Below are 15,884 nucleotides of genomic sequence, written 5' to 3' on the forward strand. Positions count from 1 at the left end.
CATCCCTAGGCCAAGGCTATGAATCTCCTTCCCGAATCTTCACTGCCCAGCTTGTCAACGCCTTTCCTAAGATGAAGTTCCCGGAATGTAATTTAATGCTCCAGTTATGATCTGGGCAGGGCAGAGCTTCATGAGACTACCCTCACCCTTGTTTTAGAGCCCACACTCCTGCTCAAATGCAGCCTAAAATCACATGAGCTTTTTAGCTGCCGTGTAACTGGTGACTGATGACCCATTAAAAGTCTTAGGTCAAGACTAAAACAAAATAAAAGTCCTAGGTACTTTTCACATGAATGGACTAGCTGAGTCTCTCCTATCCTATATTTAGACAATCAATTAGGCAAAACTGACCTTTTTGACCAGACAGAACGATTTTATATTAATCCCTATTCATAAGGAGAAGGGGATGGCAGAGGGTGAGACGGACAGATGGTGTCACGGAGGCAACAGACACCAGCATGGACAGACTTTGAGAGAGAGTGAAGGACAGAAAGAAGGGCCTGGCATGCTGTCTTCATCCATGGCATCACAAAGAGTCAGACACGACTGAACAACAAATTCAATTTCACCTAATGAGATTCTGGTTTGAAATACGGTCTATCATTTTAGTTGTCAAGTTTACAGCCCTGTCATGTAATAAGAGAATAAGCTACATTTATGTTGAACTTTCAAGTTTTTAAAGCACTTTATATACCCTTTATCCCATAAAGCTTAAAACAACCTGTGACATAGACATTCTAGGGAACACTATCCTCATTCCATAGACAAAGAGGCTGAGGAGAAGGGTCACAGAGAGTGAGTGTCAGAAGCAGGATCTGAACTCAGGTCTTCCTGGCTCCAAGTCTAGCATTCTATTTGCTATACCAAGGGTGGGGAACCTGTGGCCTTGAGGCCATATGTGGCCTTCTAGGTCCTTGAGTGCAGCCTTTTGACTGAATCCAAGTTTTACAGAACAAATCTCTTTATTAAGGGTATTTGCTCTGTGAAGTTTGGATTCAGTCAAAGGACCACACGTGAGGGCCTGGAAGGCCACACTTGGCCTCGAGGATGCAGGTTCCACACCCTTGCACTATACCTATATCCCTGCCAACTTTCAGGCCATCACAAATTTGTTAAGCATGCTGGCTAAGCCTTCATCTGAGTCACCAATAAAAATGTTCCAAGGGCCTAGGAAAGAGTTCTGCAGCCACCACTAAGGACTTCCCTCCAGACTGGCATTGATCTATTAATTAATATTCTTTTGGTCCAGTAATTCAGCAGACTTTGAACATTCTCCCTAGTCACAGCTACCCATTTAATGCACAAGTGTATCAAGGGAAACTTCATAAAACCTCCTGATATAACACAAACACATGAATGATGCCAATAATCCCCTGCTCTACCAGTTTAGTAATCCTGCGCAAAAAGGGAAATGAGGTTAGTGTGGCATAACAGGCTCTAGATGAACCCATGGTGACTCTAAGAAATCATTATTTCCCTTGCTAAGTGATCACAGCCCACTGGTTTAATTACTTATCTTAGGATTATTTCTACAGATCAAAGTTCACTGACCAGTAGTTTCTGTCCTTCATTCTTTTTTTTTTCTTTTTTTTTTTTTAGGCAATTTGGGTTAAGTGACTTGCTCAGGGTCACACAGCTAGTAAGTGTCAAGTGTTTGATCTGAGGCCAGATTTGAACTCGGGTCCTCCTGACTTCAGGGCCGGTGCTCTATCCACTGCGCCACCTAGCTGCCCCTGGCCAGTAGTTTCTGGAACCCACCCTTTTTCCTTCAGAACACACCTAACGGGAGGAGATGCCCAAGTCAATTCATCCTGATAAAGTGAGTCCACACACACTTGGCTAAAGGCATAACTACTCTGCAATCACCATCTACAAAATGTACTTTCAGTCATACAGAGACCAAGACAGCAGAAGGAATGCAGCCCAACTGTGGCACGTTCTCACCCACTACTGCCCCCAAGGGAGGCAGTGATATAGAGCCTAGAAGCACAGCAGAAGCTTCTCCAGCCTTGGTGATCTTACCCAAGCACTGAGCTCAGCCTGAGAAAAGTTATGGAACAACAGGAGCCCAGCAGTTTCACTGATGGAATATTCAGAGAGAACTTTGTGAACAGAAATTCTCTGCCTTCAGCATCTGGGATCCCTCTTCCTCAGGTGGGGGGAGAGAGGGGGAGGGGGGGAGAGGGGGAGAGAGAGAGAGAGAGAGACTGAGAGAGACTCTGTGTGTGTGTGTGTGTGTATGTGTGTGTCCTTTCAGGTCAAACACTGACATCAGGAACACGTTCACTGAGATGGAGCTGACAAAACTGCTTGGGGTGACTGTGTACCTTTTGGCCTAGCAGTACCACTACCCAGTCTAGACTCCAAAGAGATAAAAGAAACAGGAAAAGGACCCCTACGTGCCAAGATATGGATAGCAGCTCTTTTTTCAATGGCAAAGAACTGGAAACTGAGATTGTGCCCATCAACTGAGAAATGGCTGAACAAATTATGATACCTGAATATGATGGAATACTATCATGCTATAAGAAATGATGAAGGGGATGGTTTCAGAGAGACCTGGGAAGACCTGAATGAACTGACGAAGAGTGAAGGGAGCAGAACCAGGAGAACAATTTTTACAATGACAACAAGCCAAACGACTCTGAAAGACTCAAGAACTCTGATCAACGCAATGACCAACTGGGTTTCCCGAGGACTCAAAATACATTACTCACCTCCTGAGAGAGCAGATGGACTCAAGGGGCAGAACAAGACAGACATTTTTGGACACAGCCAAAGTGGAATTTGAGCCAATTGGTGACAAGGGAGGGTCTGAGAGCAGGCTCGTGAGATGCTTGTCTGCCTGGTGAGATTTGCACTTCTTCCTGCTTCTAGTCCCAAGGATTGCTGTGTGGACATAAAGCTGGTGCCCCCCAAACTCAGTAATCTCTTGGGCTTTAGTCTCCCCTTAGCCATGTTTTTCTGTACTTTCTAGTTAGAAGATCATTTTCCTTAATAGGGAAGATTGAAGTAAAATAGCTAACAGAGGTTTTATTCATTCTGCATTCATCACTGTTGCACCAGCCAGCCTCAGCAACAAGCTTCTCTCTTCCTTGTCTTTTCCTGCCCTTGAAGCATCTAAACAAGGCCTCCATGTATTGAAAGCTTGAGTTCACACAGCCTGATGCTCTTCTCCTACGATCCCCCTTTCAAGGCCTACTTGGCCTCAGTTATGTGCCCTCACTTGCTTCGTTTTAAAATCAACCTCAGCAGAGAGCTCTCGGAAAAAAACACACCACTCCCTTGAGATGCTCCTCTCTCCCTTTTCTTTCCCAGCAGAATAATTCATGACTAGGTCATCAGAATTTCCTTCTTGAGTCTCCCATCCCCTGAGGGTAGACCTTGCTTTTAGCACTTCAGATCATGGGAGGAGACCTATCTTTATTCTGACCTTTCTGAAATCCACTTGTCTAGATTTCAGGGGACATGTGAGACTATGTCCCACCTCCCATATAATATGAACTCTAAAATGGCGGGGTCACTGCTTCCTAAGGCTCCATCCAGGACAATACCTCCCGGCACTGCTTCCCCTGAACACAGCAGCGAGACAATTTAAGAATTGATCAATGGTTTTGCTTTTAGGAGAAAGAGACTGTTCAGGTGTCCATATAGTCAAGGGCTTGGTCAGTCACTCTTCTCTGTGGCTGCTGCATCGGCTTTGTGATCTGTACTGAGGGCTCTTGTTCACAGAGGTCCTCATGCCGAGTGCGTCAAGCTCTGGAAACACCGCGTCTCCCTCAGCAGGTCTGTTATCACTCAGAAGAAAGAGCTCGGCCTAATTCTCCTCACAAGAAAACCCAGATTGACAAAGAGAGAATGCCCACTGTTCACACTGTGAGACACAGTGGATGGACGGCCTAGAGAGCAGGCCCAACGGTGGCTAGATCTCGGACAGCGGTGGAACCAAGCCCAGAAGAGAATTGGAGAGAAATCTTTTAGTGTTTTAAAAGGCTTCAAGCTTCTCTCTGAAATAAAGCCCCATCTTTTAACATTATTCTTCTTCCAATGATGCTTGATAGCTGAGTCATGAAACGAATACAAATGTCTGAAGGATGAAAGTCATGGGTCACCCAAAGGACAAAGAGAATGAAGGTGCTTGCTGAGCACAAACGAGGTGCAGAATATGACTAAAGAATCATGCAGGAGGAGTTCATGCAAAGGATGCTATCAGAAAGATTCTGGCTGCAGAAGGGGCAGGCTGGTCACAGTTTAAGAGATGGATCATTTCGTGTCCCCTTGCCTCCATGGGAGATTAAGGGATCTAGATCAAGTACCCTAACTCGGAGTCAGTGAACCTGAGCTTTTTAAATATTCTGGTAACTATATTTCAGCACATTTGGTTTCTCTTGGTTTTTTTTGGGGGGGGGGCAATTGGGGTTAAGTGACTTGGCCAAGGTCACACAGCTAGTAAGTGTCAAGTGTTTGGTCTGAGGCCAGATTTAAACTCGGGTCCTCCTGACTTCAGTGCCAGTGCTCTATGCACTGCACCATCTAGCTGCCCCCTGTTGGGTTTCCCTTGTAATCCTATGTATTTTATTTTCCGTACTTAAGAACATCATTCTAAGGCTGCTGATACGCAATAAAGATTGAGAAGCCCTGATGTGGAGGAAGGACGCTGAGGGGACCCTGCATGCTCCTCTCCCATGTTCCCACAGATGACCGAGCTGCCCACTGAGGGTGGGCTGTCCTCAGCACCAGATGGCGCACTCACACTGATGAGCTTCCTGAGCCAAGCCAGCAAAGGTGGCAAAGCAGGAAGAACGCGGGCGCCCCTCTTTCTCTTTGTGTTGGCCGTCTGTTTTGCTTTTCTGTGGTCTCCCAGTAAGAATCAGGCGCTTGTCAGCGCCTAAGGGTAGTTTTCCTAATGATACAGGAAGGTGAGCAGTCAGCAGTGTCAGCACCCGGGCCAGCGCCAGGCCAAGGGCTAAGAACAGGGACCCTGGGGGATGATGAGTGGGAACTGTGAACAGGGGCTTATGGCTGAAGGCAGGATATGCTGTCTTGGCTACTATCTTTCTAACGTCTCCTGGAAAAACCAGCGTCCTCCCCATCTCCCTGAGGAGGGGCTGCAGGACGATGAAAGGGGAGACGAGCCTCAGCATCTGGGCTTGAGGAGCTGAAGAACGTTACAGAAATCACTAAGGGACAGACCTGTGACGGCAGGAGAGGAGGCAGGCCAGGCGAGGGCTCACCTGGTCACCCTGGCGGGCGATGACCGTGCCAGCCTTGGCATGATGCAGCAGCACTCGGCTGTTCAGCAGTGTGGGGTCCTGGAACAGGAAAGGACAAGAGGGTTCTCAGGATGGGGCCCCACGGCCTTCCTTCAAACCTCCTTGCCTCCGCCCCCTTCCCCGTCCCCATCCCTGTCCCCATCCCCGTCCCGTCCCCGCCTACCTCAATCTTCATCAGCTTCACCAGCTCCCGCTTGGCCGCCTCAATGATGCTACTGGTCTGACGGCCTTGGTACGGCCCGAAGGGGCAGTCACCCCCGGCTGACTCATCTTCACAAAAGCTGTACTCACAGGCCCCCGCTGGCTGTTCCCGAGGCTCCTGAGACATCGACTGGGTGGAACCAGGAAGTCAGGGAGCCCCTAGCTCAGACTCCCCTCCCCCCAACAACATTCCACCCGTGCAGCCTCACAAACTGAGAGAAGACTGCTTAGACCTAGCTGCCTGGCCAAAAGTGTAAAGCCTCAGGTGGGCTTGGGGGTTGGAGCGAAGATGGGGGTAGGGCCTCACCCGGGGCATGTTGGGTAGTGGGCTCCCTGAATTCTCCTCCTGAAGGGACACAGAAATCCGGCCTCGCTCATAGGCCATGTCAAAGTCAGAACGCGGACCCTGCTGCAGCCCTGGAAAGGGATGGAAGAAGGGAGGCCTTGGGGTCAGTCCCCCATCCCTATCCAGATGTTCCCCTCTTCCTTGACCCTTACCAGAGATGTCCACAGGCATGGAGATACACCTACTCAGCAGGGGGGCAGGAGGGGGCTCCAGAGAGGCCGGGGGCTTCACAGGATCCCCTGGAGAGGGGAGGAGGTGTGGTCAACCCTGACAGCCCCTCCTCTGCAACTCCACCATATCTGTACCTAGGTCTGGGGAACTGAGGAAGTAGAGGCCAGAAGAGATGGAAGGTTCTAGAAGAACCAGGTAGAGTGAGGGGCATCACAACAAATTCCTTCCAGCTTGGGACACAGGCTGCCGTTGACCCCCAGCCACCACTAGGGGAAACCGGGGGGTGGGGGGGATCAGAAAGCCAATCAGAAAGGCCACAGTGGGAACAGAAGGCTCGGTGTGCACACAAGGTATACTGAGGGCCCATCAGGAATTCAGGCTAGGAGTGTTTGGAAAGGAACCTGGGGGGCCAGGAAGGGGGGCTCCGGTAGGGTCCAGGGGCCGGGCAAGAGGATCCCGGGGTTCTTCAGTGGTAGAGGCACCGATGACACGTTTGGGACCCCTAACGGGGCTGGTTCGGGTCGGGAGGCCAGGGCTCGGGAACAGACGCAGGGGCTGCATCTCCTAGACAGAGCAGGTGAGGGTGTGGAGAAACGCTCCTTTCAGAAACAACCCTGCCCAAGCTCAGCCCCCCAGCACCTCCCCCTCACCCCCTCATCACCCACATGACTGAAGAGCTCATTGGTCAGGCCCAGGTAGTTGTGAAGAGCCAAGAATGTCACTCGCTGCAGTCGAACCATGATGATCTGCAGGTAAGCAACAAAAGCAAGGTCAGGGCCCCCAGAGAGGAGCTGAGGAGGAAGCAATGAGGGTCCCCAAAGAGGGTGGGGAGCCACTCTCAAGCCCTAGAAGGCCTTGGGGAGGGGGGAACCAACCTGCACAACTCGCACCAGGCTCTCGGGGTACTTTGCAAAGACAGCAGAGAAGGCTTCGACTGGCAGCCGTAACACGGTGGAGTCCCGGGCAGCCCGGGCGGAGACCGTCCTGTACGGACGCTGGTGCCCCTGAAGCGGCAAGGCATGGAATGAAGGAGGCAGGCACACCCTCCAGTCCAGCTCCCTTCCCCTCTGAGCCCCCAGAACTCACCGTGATGACGTCGAGGATGCTCAGGAGGCTGTTGACACTGTCCCCAGGGAAGACTTCCTTCACCACACACTCCTTCCCGTCCTGGAAGACGGCAGCCGCTAGCCTCCAAACGCCAGCACTAGACCACTGACTCTGACCCCCGACTTCTGGCCACCTCTTCCCTGACCCTCTAACCACCGATAGCCACTATCCCACAACCACTGCCCTCGTCTCCTGGTCACCTCCCTGACTCTGGCCTGATGCTGCTCAGCCCCCAGCCAGCCCTCTGACCAGCCCTGCTCACGGGGCCTGGGAGACAGAGCTCCAGCTGCCCATCCTGGACCACATAGATGCTGGCGTCCGGTTGGCCTGGCCGGAACACATAGTCACCCTGGCTCAGCCGCTGGAACACCATGTGGCGACAGAGCTCCAGGAACAGAGGCTTCTCAAAGTGGCCGAGCACCCTGTGGAGGGGAGGGGGCGTCAGAGCAGCCCCTGGCTCTGAGCCCTGCCCCGCCTCCCCACCCCCGCTCTCCGCTCACCGGACATTCTTGAGCATGTAGAGCACCTCGGAGGGTAGGTGCGAATTGGCCACATCAAACTCAGTGAGGTCGGCCTCCAACACAGCGGGAGGAGGCTCTTTCCGCTGCAGCGTCGGCGTCTCTTTCTGGATCCGAAGGATCCTGGGGGCGCGGGCGTCACGGGTTGAGGGACGATAGACCAGAATAGCCCCACTCCCCCGCCCCGCCCCAGGAGGCCCAGGCTCGTGGGGAGAGGGGGAATCCTTACTTCTTGGCAATGTTCAGCATCTTGAGTTTCTTCTTCATTCGGGGCCGGGAGGCTGTGGAGATCGTGGTGTCCACCAGGGAGGAGGTAGACTGAGAGACCTGAAGCAGGGAAGGGATCCATCAGCAGGCCCTAAACGTCCACATGCCCTCCCACCAGGCCAGACCAGCAGGAAGGGAGAGAAAACAAGGAAGGAGGGAGGAGAAGAGACAAGAGGGCAGTGAGTGGACTTCAGGAAGGGCAGAATGCACAGTGAAGGCTCCAACCTTGCGCATGATCTTGCGTCCGTAGAAAAGGACCTTGTCCCTCTTGCGGAATCGATACTTGGGAGTCTCCTGGGCCTGAACCTCTGGGAAGTCCAAGCACAGACCCACAGTGACCCCACACTCCCTCCAGGAAGTCCATGGCCCATCCAAAGGGCTCAGCCCAAGGCCTCTCAGAACTCCAGCCCAAATCCCACACGTGCCCAGCCCCTCCACTCCTTTTCCCCCTGGAGACGCCAACAGAGAGCCCCGAGAGAACCCTGGGAGGTAGCCTCACTCTTTGTACGCAGCCTCCGGACCAGCACGAGGATGAGGGTGGCCATGAGTAGCACAGCGGCCCCTACACCAATCATCATTCCCATCACCTGCAATGAGAAACACCAACTGTGCAGTCACACAAGATCCCAGCAAAGGGGAGCAGGAGAGGAACGCAACAGTTCACCCTTAGACCTGTGCCCCACAAGAACCCTCCCCCTACTCACCCCACCTCCACAGTACCCTTCACCTTGAAAATTCTCTCTTCTGTACCTATCCAAATCTCATCTGGGCTTCAAGGCTCAGCAAGTCTCACCTCCCTCTCAGAGCCTTCCGTCATCAGCCCAGCCCACAAGGATCTTCAACACTGAACGATTCAGCACCCACCGTCCCCATATGGCATTAGTGTGCTTCCCCTCATTCTCACGAGGCTCATTCTTCTACCAGACTGAGCTCGTTGAGGGCTGGGGCCACCCTGGCTCTCTTTGGATGCCCCCGGAAAATAATTGAACACATGATACCCGGAGGTCTCCATCACTCCTATGGGACAGTTGGCTAACGGTCACCCCAAAGGAGGCTCTGTGAAACCTGACTGGCTGATCGATAACATTAACGATTTCACTTCCCTTCTAGAGAAGATGGTCTTTAAGGACCCTTCCAGCTCTGTACTTCTGTTCATTTGATTCCAGGCCCCTGCACCAGAGTTCAAGCAGCCAAGACTTCAAATTATCCCCAGCAGAGCCAGATTGAAGGAAGCTAGGCATGCTGGAAGTTGTAGTTCCTACTAAGGCCGGCTAGGAATAGTGCACCTTGGGAGTCAGGGCCACTGATGCCTCGGAGCTGTCAGACTCACCAGGCTGGTCTGCAGTGGGTCCTCCACCAGCAGCTTGATATTGGGTAGCATGTCCGTCAGCGCCGCGTCCTGGAGGGCAGAGTAGGGACAGATCCTGGGGGAAGATAGCCTGAGCTTCTTCCCAATGCCAGGAGCCACCCCACAGCCACGAGGGGAATGGTAAACACCTGCCCTCGTTTCCCCAAATCCTCCAAGTCCACAAAACCACCTACCTGGGGTGGGGGCTGGGGCAGCTCAGACTCACTCTGGCCCATGTCTGCGGCTGGCTCTGGGGCTGCCTCTGAGGCCTGGCTGTGGCCCTGTGGGGCCCTGGGAGTCCAGGGGACAGGACAGGTGAGACAGGGAAGCTGGGGCTGGCCCCCCATGGCCATAGCTAGAGGAGTGGCCCCAGGATGTATGGATGGGGAGGGTGAGGAAAGGCCAAGCAAGTTAAAGAGAGGGTGGGGCTGCCCCATGAGTCCTAGAAACCAGAGGCAACATGCCAGCACATGCGTGGATCTGTCTTAGCTGCAATTCAAGTTACCCCACACTCCTCCCATCCCTCCATTAGTCCCAGAAGCTAAGGGCCTGCTCTAAGATCTCTAATCACCCTAAGACATTTCCCTCTCCTAGAACACAGGACAATGGAGGCAAAGAAGTGGAGGAAGGAAAGGGAACCTTGGTACTCAACCTCCCAACACTGCTCCTTTCTGACATCCCCAGCTCTCAAGGCCCAAGAGGAACAGAGGGACAGAGGATGAGATTGCTACAGGGCTGAGGTAAGAAGTCACTTCGTCCCAGCCCCACACTTCTTCTGATCCACCCCAGGACGGCCCCAGGATGGCTGTGGAAAATCCCCAGAGCCCAGGGCTTCACAGAAACGTGGGGGAAAATTCCACTGGTGCCAGAACCCCAACTAGCCTCTCCTGCTCTCCCCAAAAAGCAGGCTAGCCCTCCAGAAGAGAGGCCACAGGAGACTCTTTCTATATTTTACATAGTTTATATTTTATCCCAATGCTGACCCGTCACAAGAAAAACGAGCACAGCACACAGACCCCTCCTCCCCCAGGGAAGAGGAGGCCTCGGGTGAAGAACAATCTGGCCTCTGCCCTAGCTTGGACCCAACCCCCACCTCTTGTAGGGCTCCGCCCCTTTCCCCTTCCCCTTTTCAGTAAGACAACCCAAGCAAATTACTGGGGGACACTGGAATATCACTGACAGACACTCGGATGTAAATAGGGGTCACCGGTGGATCCCAGGAGACATTAGACTCTTACAGGGAAGCACTGGGGCATTACTGGGGTTACTGAGGACCACTGGGATGTTTCTGAAGAACACTACAATGTGCTTATTGAAGGGCATAATCGAATAGTCATCATAGCTAGCATTTCTATGGCACTTTAAGGTTTGCAGAGGACTTTACATGTGTTAACTTATTGGATTGATCTTCACAACTCTGTGAAGAAGGTGCTAGTATTATTATTATTTCCATTTTACAGATGAGGAAACTGAGGCGAAGGGAAGTAAGCGACTTGTCCAGGGTCACACAGCTAGGGAGTGTCTGAGACAGGCCTCCTATTCAGGTCTTCCTGAATTCAAGTCCACTTTCTCTCCACTGTGCTACCTGGTGGATCACTTATTCAAAAGAACAATTAAAAAACAGATTAAAAGGGGTGTGGAAATAGCAATCTATTTTAAGAAGATGAGCTCAGTGTGAGGAAATTCAGGAGACAGAATGGGAAACACGGTGGAGAATAGCTGGGTGAGGATCAAAGGAGAGACAAGAAAGCAGTATTGTCATGGGGCCCCACTGCCCAGGAACTCAGGTAACCCATCACAGCCGGGCCCCAGAGATGATGTAATGATGGAGTGGGACTGGATTTCAACCATCCACACATTTGCCCTCTCCGCCAAAGCCCAGCAGCTGACAGATTCTTCACTCATCCTTACGATCATTTCATTCTTCAAAAAGTAAAGGAATCAAACGGAGGAACTGCTGTAATGGCCCTGACTGACCTAACCAGACGAACCAGTTGCTAAAGAAGCGCCAGACCTGTTCCAGCTTGCAATTTATGTCTGGGGAGGAAAAGGGGGATAAAGCAGAACATGCAGCCTAGACTTGGAGACAGCGGCTTCCCAAGAGGCCAGAGAACAAGCAGGTTCCTATGGAATACAATGCTACGAGGTAAATCGGCCTGAAAGAGATGGGAAGCGACTAGGAATGACATTTCCAGGATGCAAACACAGATGATTCCTATCTAAAGGACAGAGGCAAATGGACATGGCACTAACTCATCGATCCAAATGCTTCCACAGAGATCTGCCGGCTAAAAGCTAATTAATTGAGGCAGCTAGGTGGTGCGGTGGATGGAGCACCGGCCCTGGAGTCAGGAGGACCTGAGTTCAAATCCGGCCTCAGACCAAACACTTACTAGCTGTGTGACCCTGGGCAAATCACTTAACCCCAGTTGCCTAAAAATAAAAAAAAAAATTAAAAAAAAAAAAGCTAATTAATCTTGGGCAGCAGGGAGGGGGACGGTGGCCCTCAGGAGCAAAATGAGGATCCTGTTCCACTGTGCATGGTCATGAACTGAGACTACCACACTTTAGGAAGAATCATTGATAAGCTCGGCTGGGTTAAGAGGAGGATGACCAGAATGGTGACGAGACCAGAGAGCACGCCATATGAGGACTGGATAAAGTAATGATGGATGTTCACCCCAGAAAGGGAAATCTTGGGGGACAAGACGGGCTGTCCTCACTATTTAAAGGGCTGTTGTGGAAGGTGGATGGGAATGGTAAGAAGTGGACAAGAGGCAGGTTTGGGGCTTCAAATAAAGCCTAGAACAAATGAATGAATGAATAAAATAAACAAAGCCTCCCTCCTCATCTCGGGATTCTGGCTTCCTTCAGGTGCCACTTTACAAGACTTTCTGGACTGCCCTCAATGCTGGTGCCTTCACTGCATTGATTACGTCCAGTGTATCCTATCTAGGTCTTGTTTATACACAGCTGTTTACCTATTGTCTCCACCATTAGACTAGGAGCTACTTCTGCCTTTCTTAGTATCTCCAGTGCTTAGCACCGTGCCCTGTGCCTGGCACAGGGGGACGTTTAATAAATGTTTATGGACTAACCAGTAGAGCGGTCAAAAAAACAGTCTGCTTTTGGAAACAGTAGATTCCCCCTCCCTGGAGGTCGTGCCAAACAGAGATTTGGGGACCACTTGTCAAGAGTTTCATAGAGAGAATCCTCGTTTGGATACCAGTTGGACTAGAGGGCTTTGGGAGATCAACATTCAATTTTGATATTCTAGGATTCTGGGAAAGGGGCTAGGAAAACTCCAGGACTTAACGAGGGCTAGGATGAGCTGAAGATGCTTTAGAGACCAAGAGTAGTCACTGGGTTGGGCCAAGCAGATGGACAGAATGGGGCGCTAGAGGGAGGGATACAAGGCAGAGAAACTAGGGGTGATGGGGCCTGGGGAGCTGGAAGAGTGAGGATCTGAGGAACTGAGAAGCAGAATTCAGCAGACTGAGAGGGCTGGAGAGACAGATGGGACCATGAGAATGAGGGAGGTTGAGAGGACCAGGAGCACTGTTCCTAGACACTTTCTCCCTCCTTTGTTTCTTTTTTCCACGACCCTCCTCTCCTGGTTCTCCTCATAGAATCAGAGCATCTCAGAGTTGGAAGCAAACTGCAACTAGAGGTCAGACTAGAGATCATGTAATCCAACCCGTACCCAGACGGAAATCTCTTCTACAGCATCCTCTTGCCTATGTGACCATCCCTTCCCTGGATCATCAATCCCTGTTCCAAACCTCCTAAATGTAGTTAAGTTACCTCACAAAGCACTAGCCCTAGATTTTCTTCATACTTTAAGTAATTTGTTAGTGATCTCATTCCCTTCCATGGATTTGATTTGACCACCTCCAACCAGACAAATCCCAGATCTACGCATCCTGTCCTGATCGCTTGTCTGAGCTCCAGTCCTACACACTCCACTCATTACCTGTTGGACATTCCCACCGAGATCTTCTGTAGAAATCTCAAACTCACCACGTCCAAAACAGAATCTGTCATCTCCGTCCGCCCCACCTTCCAAACTCTCCTGATTCACCACCATCTCTCAAGTCACCCAAGTTCACGACTGGAATCATCTTAGACTCTGATCAGTCGCCACGTTTTGTTGATTCCACTTCCACACCCTTTCTCAAATTCACACCTTCTCTGCTCACACAGCCACCAAACCCCTTATCCTCCCTTTTGTGGATTTGGGTGGGGGGTGTGCAGGAGGGAGGGGGAAACCAAAAATGGCTATTAGAGAGCTGACATCCAAGACAACTATGAAAAAGCAAAAGCACACCCAGATGTCCTTGAGGACCTCAAGGAACCCACCCCAGGTGAACTCTGTCTCTTTGGGTAATGAATGAATAAGTATGTGTACTTTCAGACCATTGTCAGGGCCTTCAAAGGACACCAGAGGGACGGGTTAATGACCAGGCGTCAAGAAGACACGAGTTCAAAGATTTCCTCTGGCACAAACTGGCTGTCACTTAACCCCTTAAGTGTCCCATGAAATTCTCTAAGGTTATAAATTGCAAAGCAAGCCCACTCATACTGGTAGAAGGTCCTCACCAGAAGTTCCCTACGTCATTTAAATCACAGGCCCAATTTGGAGGAAAAAATAATACGGAAAATGACATGCCACAGAACTAGCAAAGGGTGAATGTAAAAAAGAGAGAGAGAATGAATAGGGTTTCCTAAATGTAAACCTATGAACTTGTCTATGATCTGTGGAGAAATTCTAGAATCTATTACTAAAAGGTGAACATCTAGACAATAAAGTGGTGATCACAAAGAGCCAGCATGGCTTTGATCAAGAATAGTTCAAGTCAGACAAACCTTACTTCCATTTTTGACAGTGTTACTAGCCTGGTAGGTTAGTGCAATGGTACAGATGTAGTTTACCTAAATGTTTGCAGAGCATTTCATAAAGACCCTCATACTGTTCTTTTGGAGGGAAAAAAGAGAGAGGTATGGGCTAAATGACAGCACAATTAAGTAGAGATCTGGAACTGGCTAAAAAGCCTAAACTGAAGAGTAATCATTAATGGTTCAATGTCATCTTGGCAGAAGGTCTCCAAGCAGAGTGGATCAATGATTCTGTTTTTGGCGATGTACCAAAGTCTTCATTTTCAGCTACATCAATGACTTGTATAAAAACATCGCTGGCATGCCTACAAAATCTGACAATAACCCAAAGCTGGAAGGGAAGAGTGAGGGAGAGCTAACACAATAGACAGCAATCAAGATTCAATGAGCTGCCTCACAAAGCAGCAGGCTCTCTCATGGGAAGTCTTCAAGCAAAGGTTTCGTGACTTTTGACTATAAAGAGGAAATGACTCTTTTTTAGTTATCAGATTAGAAAGATACTTAGTCTATTCCCACTCTGAAATACTTTTATTCTGTGATTCAGGAAACTCATAATTAAACATACTTTTTCTTTGTAAAAAAAAATCAGGATAAAAAAAATATTGCTGAGCTAGAACAAAGAGTCAAATATGATAAGAAACTTAACAGGAACAAAGGTAAAGTCTCATACATCAGCTCAAAAAATTCAACTTTGCAAACACAAAGTGACAGAAGTACCACCCCACAGCAGTTTGTGGAGAAAAGATAAGGGTGCTTTGGTGGCATGTGAGTGCCATGTCAATTAACTCTGTGGCATAGCAACCAAGAAAATTGATGTGATCTTTGGCTGGACTGAGAGGCATCCCGGACTAAGGAATCACAGCTCTTCCATACTCTGCCCCATTAGACAAGGAAAGTATCATCAAATAAAGCATTCCGGAAGTTCTAAGGACAATTCTCAGGACACTTATAGGGCTGGGAGCATCGGGAGGAGGGGAACCAGGACAGAGACTGGCTCCAAGTTCACTTGGTATAAGGGTCATTCTCATCCATCCGGGATACAACACAGCTGCCCAAAGGAATCCTCCTTAAGCAGACATCTGACCATGGCAGTCCCCAACTCAAACTCCAGGACCTCCCCAGGGTACAATATCAATGCCTGTCTGGCTTTTACAGCCCTTCACAACCTGGGCCCCAGTCTCTCTTCCCAGGCTTCCCTCGGACCAGTTCAACTGGTCTTCTCTCTGTTCCTTACAAGGGGCTCTCGGTCTTCCCGTCTCCATGCCTTTGCACTGGCCGTCCCTCATGCCTGGGATGCCCTCTTTCCATCACCTCCTTTTCACAGACTCTGCAACACCTGGTGCCCAGCCCTCTGCCCCACCCTGCATTCATTCTGTCTATAAGTCCCCCTGCACAAGTCCCAGGCGGTGAGTTCTCATTTGGTCTTTGCAGGCTCACAGCGGTGACCTGACAGAACATTACCAGCTGAAGCGCTGAGGCTTAGCCTGGAAAGGACCTCCAAGCACGGGCAGGGAGCACGGCCTGGCCCCCCGGGAAGCTGCGAAGGGCCCCGGCTAAACCGGACCGCAGGGGATGGTTCGAGCAGCGCCAGCTACCGGGGGAGGGGGGCGGGGGGGCTTCCTGCCCCGGACGGTCCCGGGCCAGGAGGCACGCACGCAGAGGAGGGCGGGCCTGAACTGGCATCCGGATCCAAGCCTGGAATTCACCCCCCACGCCCCTCCCCCGGGGAGGCCCCGCCCCGCCTCCCCAGAGCCGGT

General features: G+C 50.7%; 1 protein-coding gene across 8 annotated transcripts in view; it reads right to left on the bottom strand.

Moving 5' to 3' along the window:
* The window catches only part of PNPLA6 (patatin like phospholipase domain containing 6), a 39,563-nt gene extending 23,915 nt beyond the window's left edge, over positions 1-15,648 (bottom strand). For 3 of the 8 annotated variants that reach the window (XR_003567506.1, XM_027844094.1, XM_027844100.1), the window contains exons 1-15: positions 9,426-9,735; positions 9,214-9,282; positions 8,383-8,470; positions 8,109-8,191; positions 7,846-7,943; positions 7,599-7,739; positions 7,361-7,520; positions 7,078-7,158; positions 6,867-6,995; positions 6,657-6,737; positions 6,393-6,555; positions 5,973-6,059; positions 5,782-5,891; positions 5,437-5,604; positions 5,235-5,312 (exon numbers count right to left, since the gene is read on the bottom strand). Coding sequence is in view for 7 of the 8 variants with exons in the window: in XM_027844094.1 (XP_027699895.1) it covers positions 5,235-5,312; positions 5,437-5,604; positions 5,782-5,891; positions 5,973-6,059; positions 6,393-6,555; positions 6,657-6,737; positions 6,867-6,995; positions 7,078-7,158; positions 7,361-7,520; positions 7,599-7,739; positions 7,846-7,943; positions 8,109-8,191; positions 8,383-8,470; positions 9,214-9,282; positions 9,426-9,668 (1,779 nt within the window). In the remaining variant the exon portion in view is untranslated. Of the gene's footprint in view, positions 1-5,234; positions 5,313-5,436; positions 5,605-5,781; positions 5,892-5,972; positions 6,060-6,392; positions 6,556-6,656; positions 6,738-6,866; positions 6,996-7,077; positions 7,159-7,360; positions 7,521-7,598; positions 7,740-7,845; positions 7,944-8,108; positions 8,192-8,382; positions 8,471-9,213; positions 9,283-9,425; positions 10,674-15,361; positions 15,514-15,588 lie in introns of those variants that run through there. The other 5 variants (XM_027844098.1, XM_027844095.1, XM_027844093.1 and 2 more) reach the window with 5 other exon arrangements.
* Between the last annotated feature and the right edge of the window lie 236 nt (positions 15,649-15,884).

This window comes from Vombatus ursinus, unplaced genomic scaffold (assembly GCF_900497805.2).
Source record: "Vombatus ursinus unplaced genomic scaffold, bare-nosed wombat genome assembly UNPS02014935.1, whole genome shotgun sequence".
NCBI lineage: Eukaryota > Metazoa > Chordata > Mammalia > Diprotodontia > Vombatidae > Vombatus > Vombatus ursinus.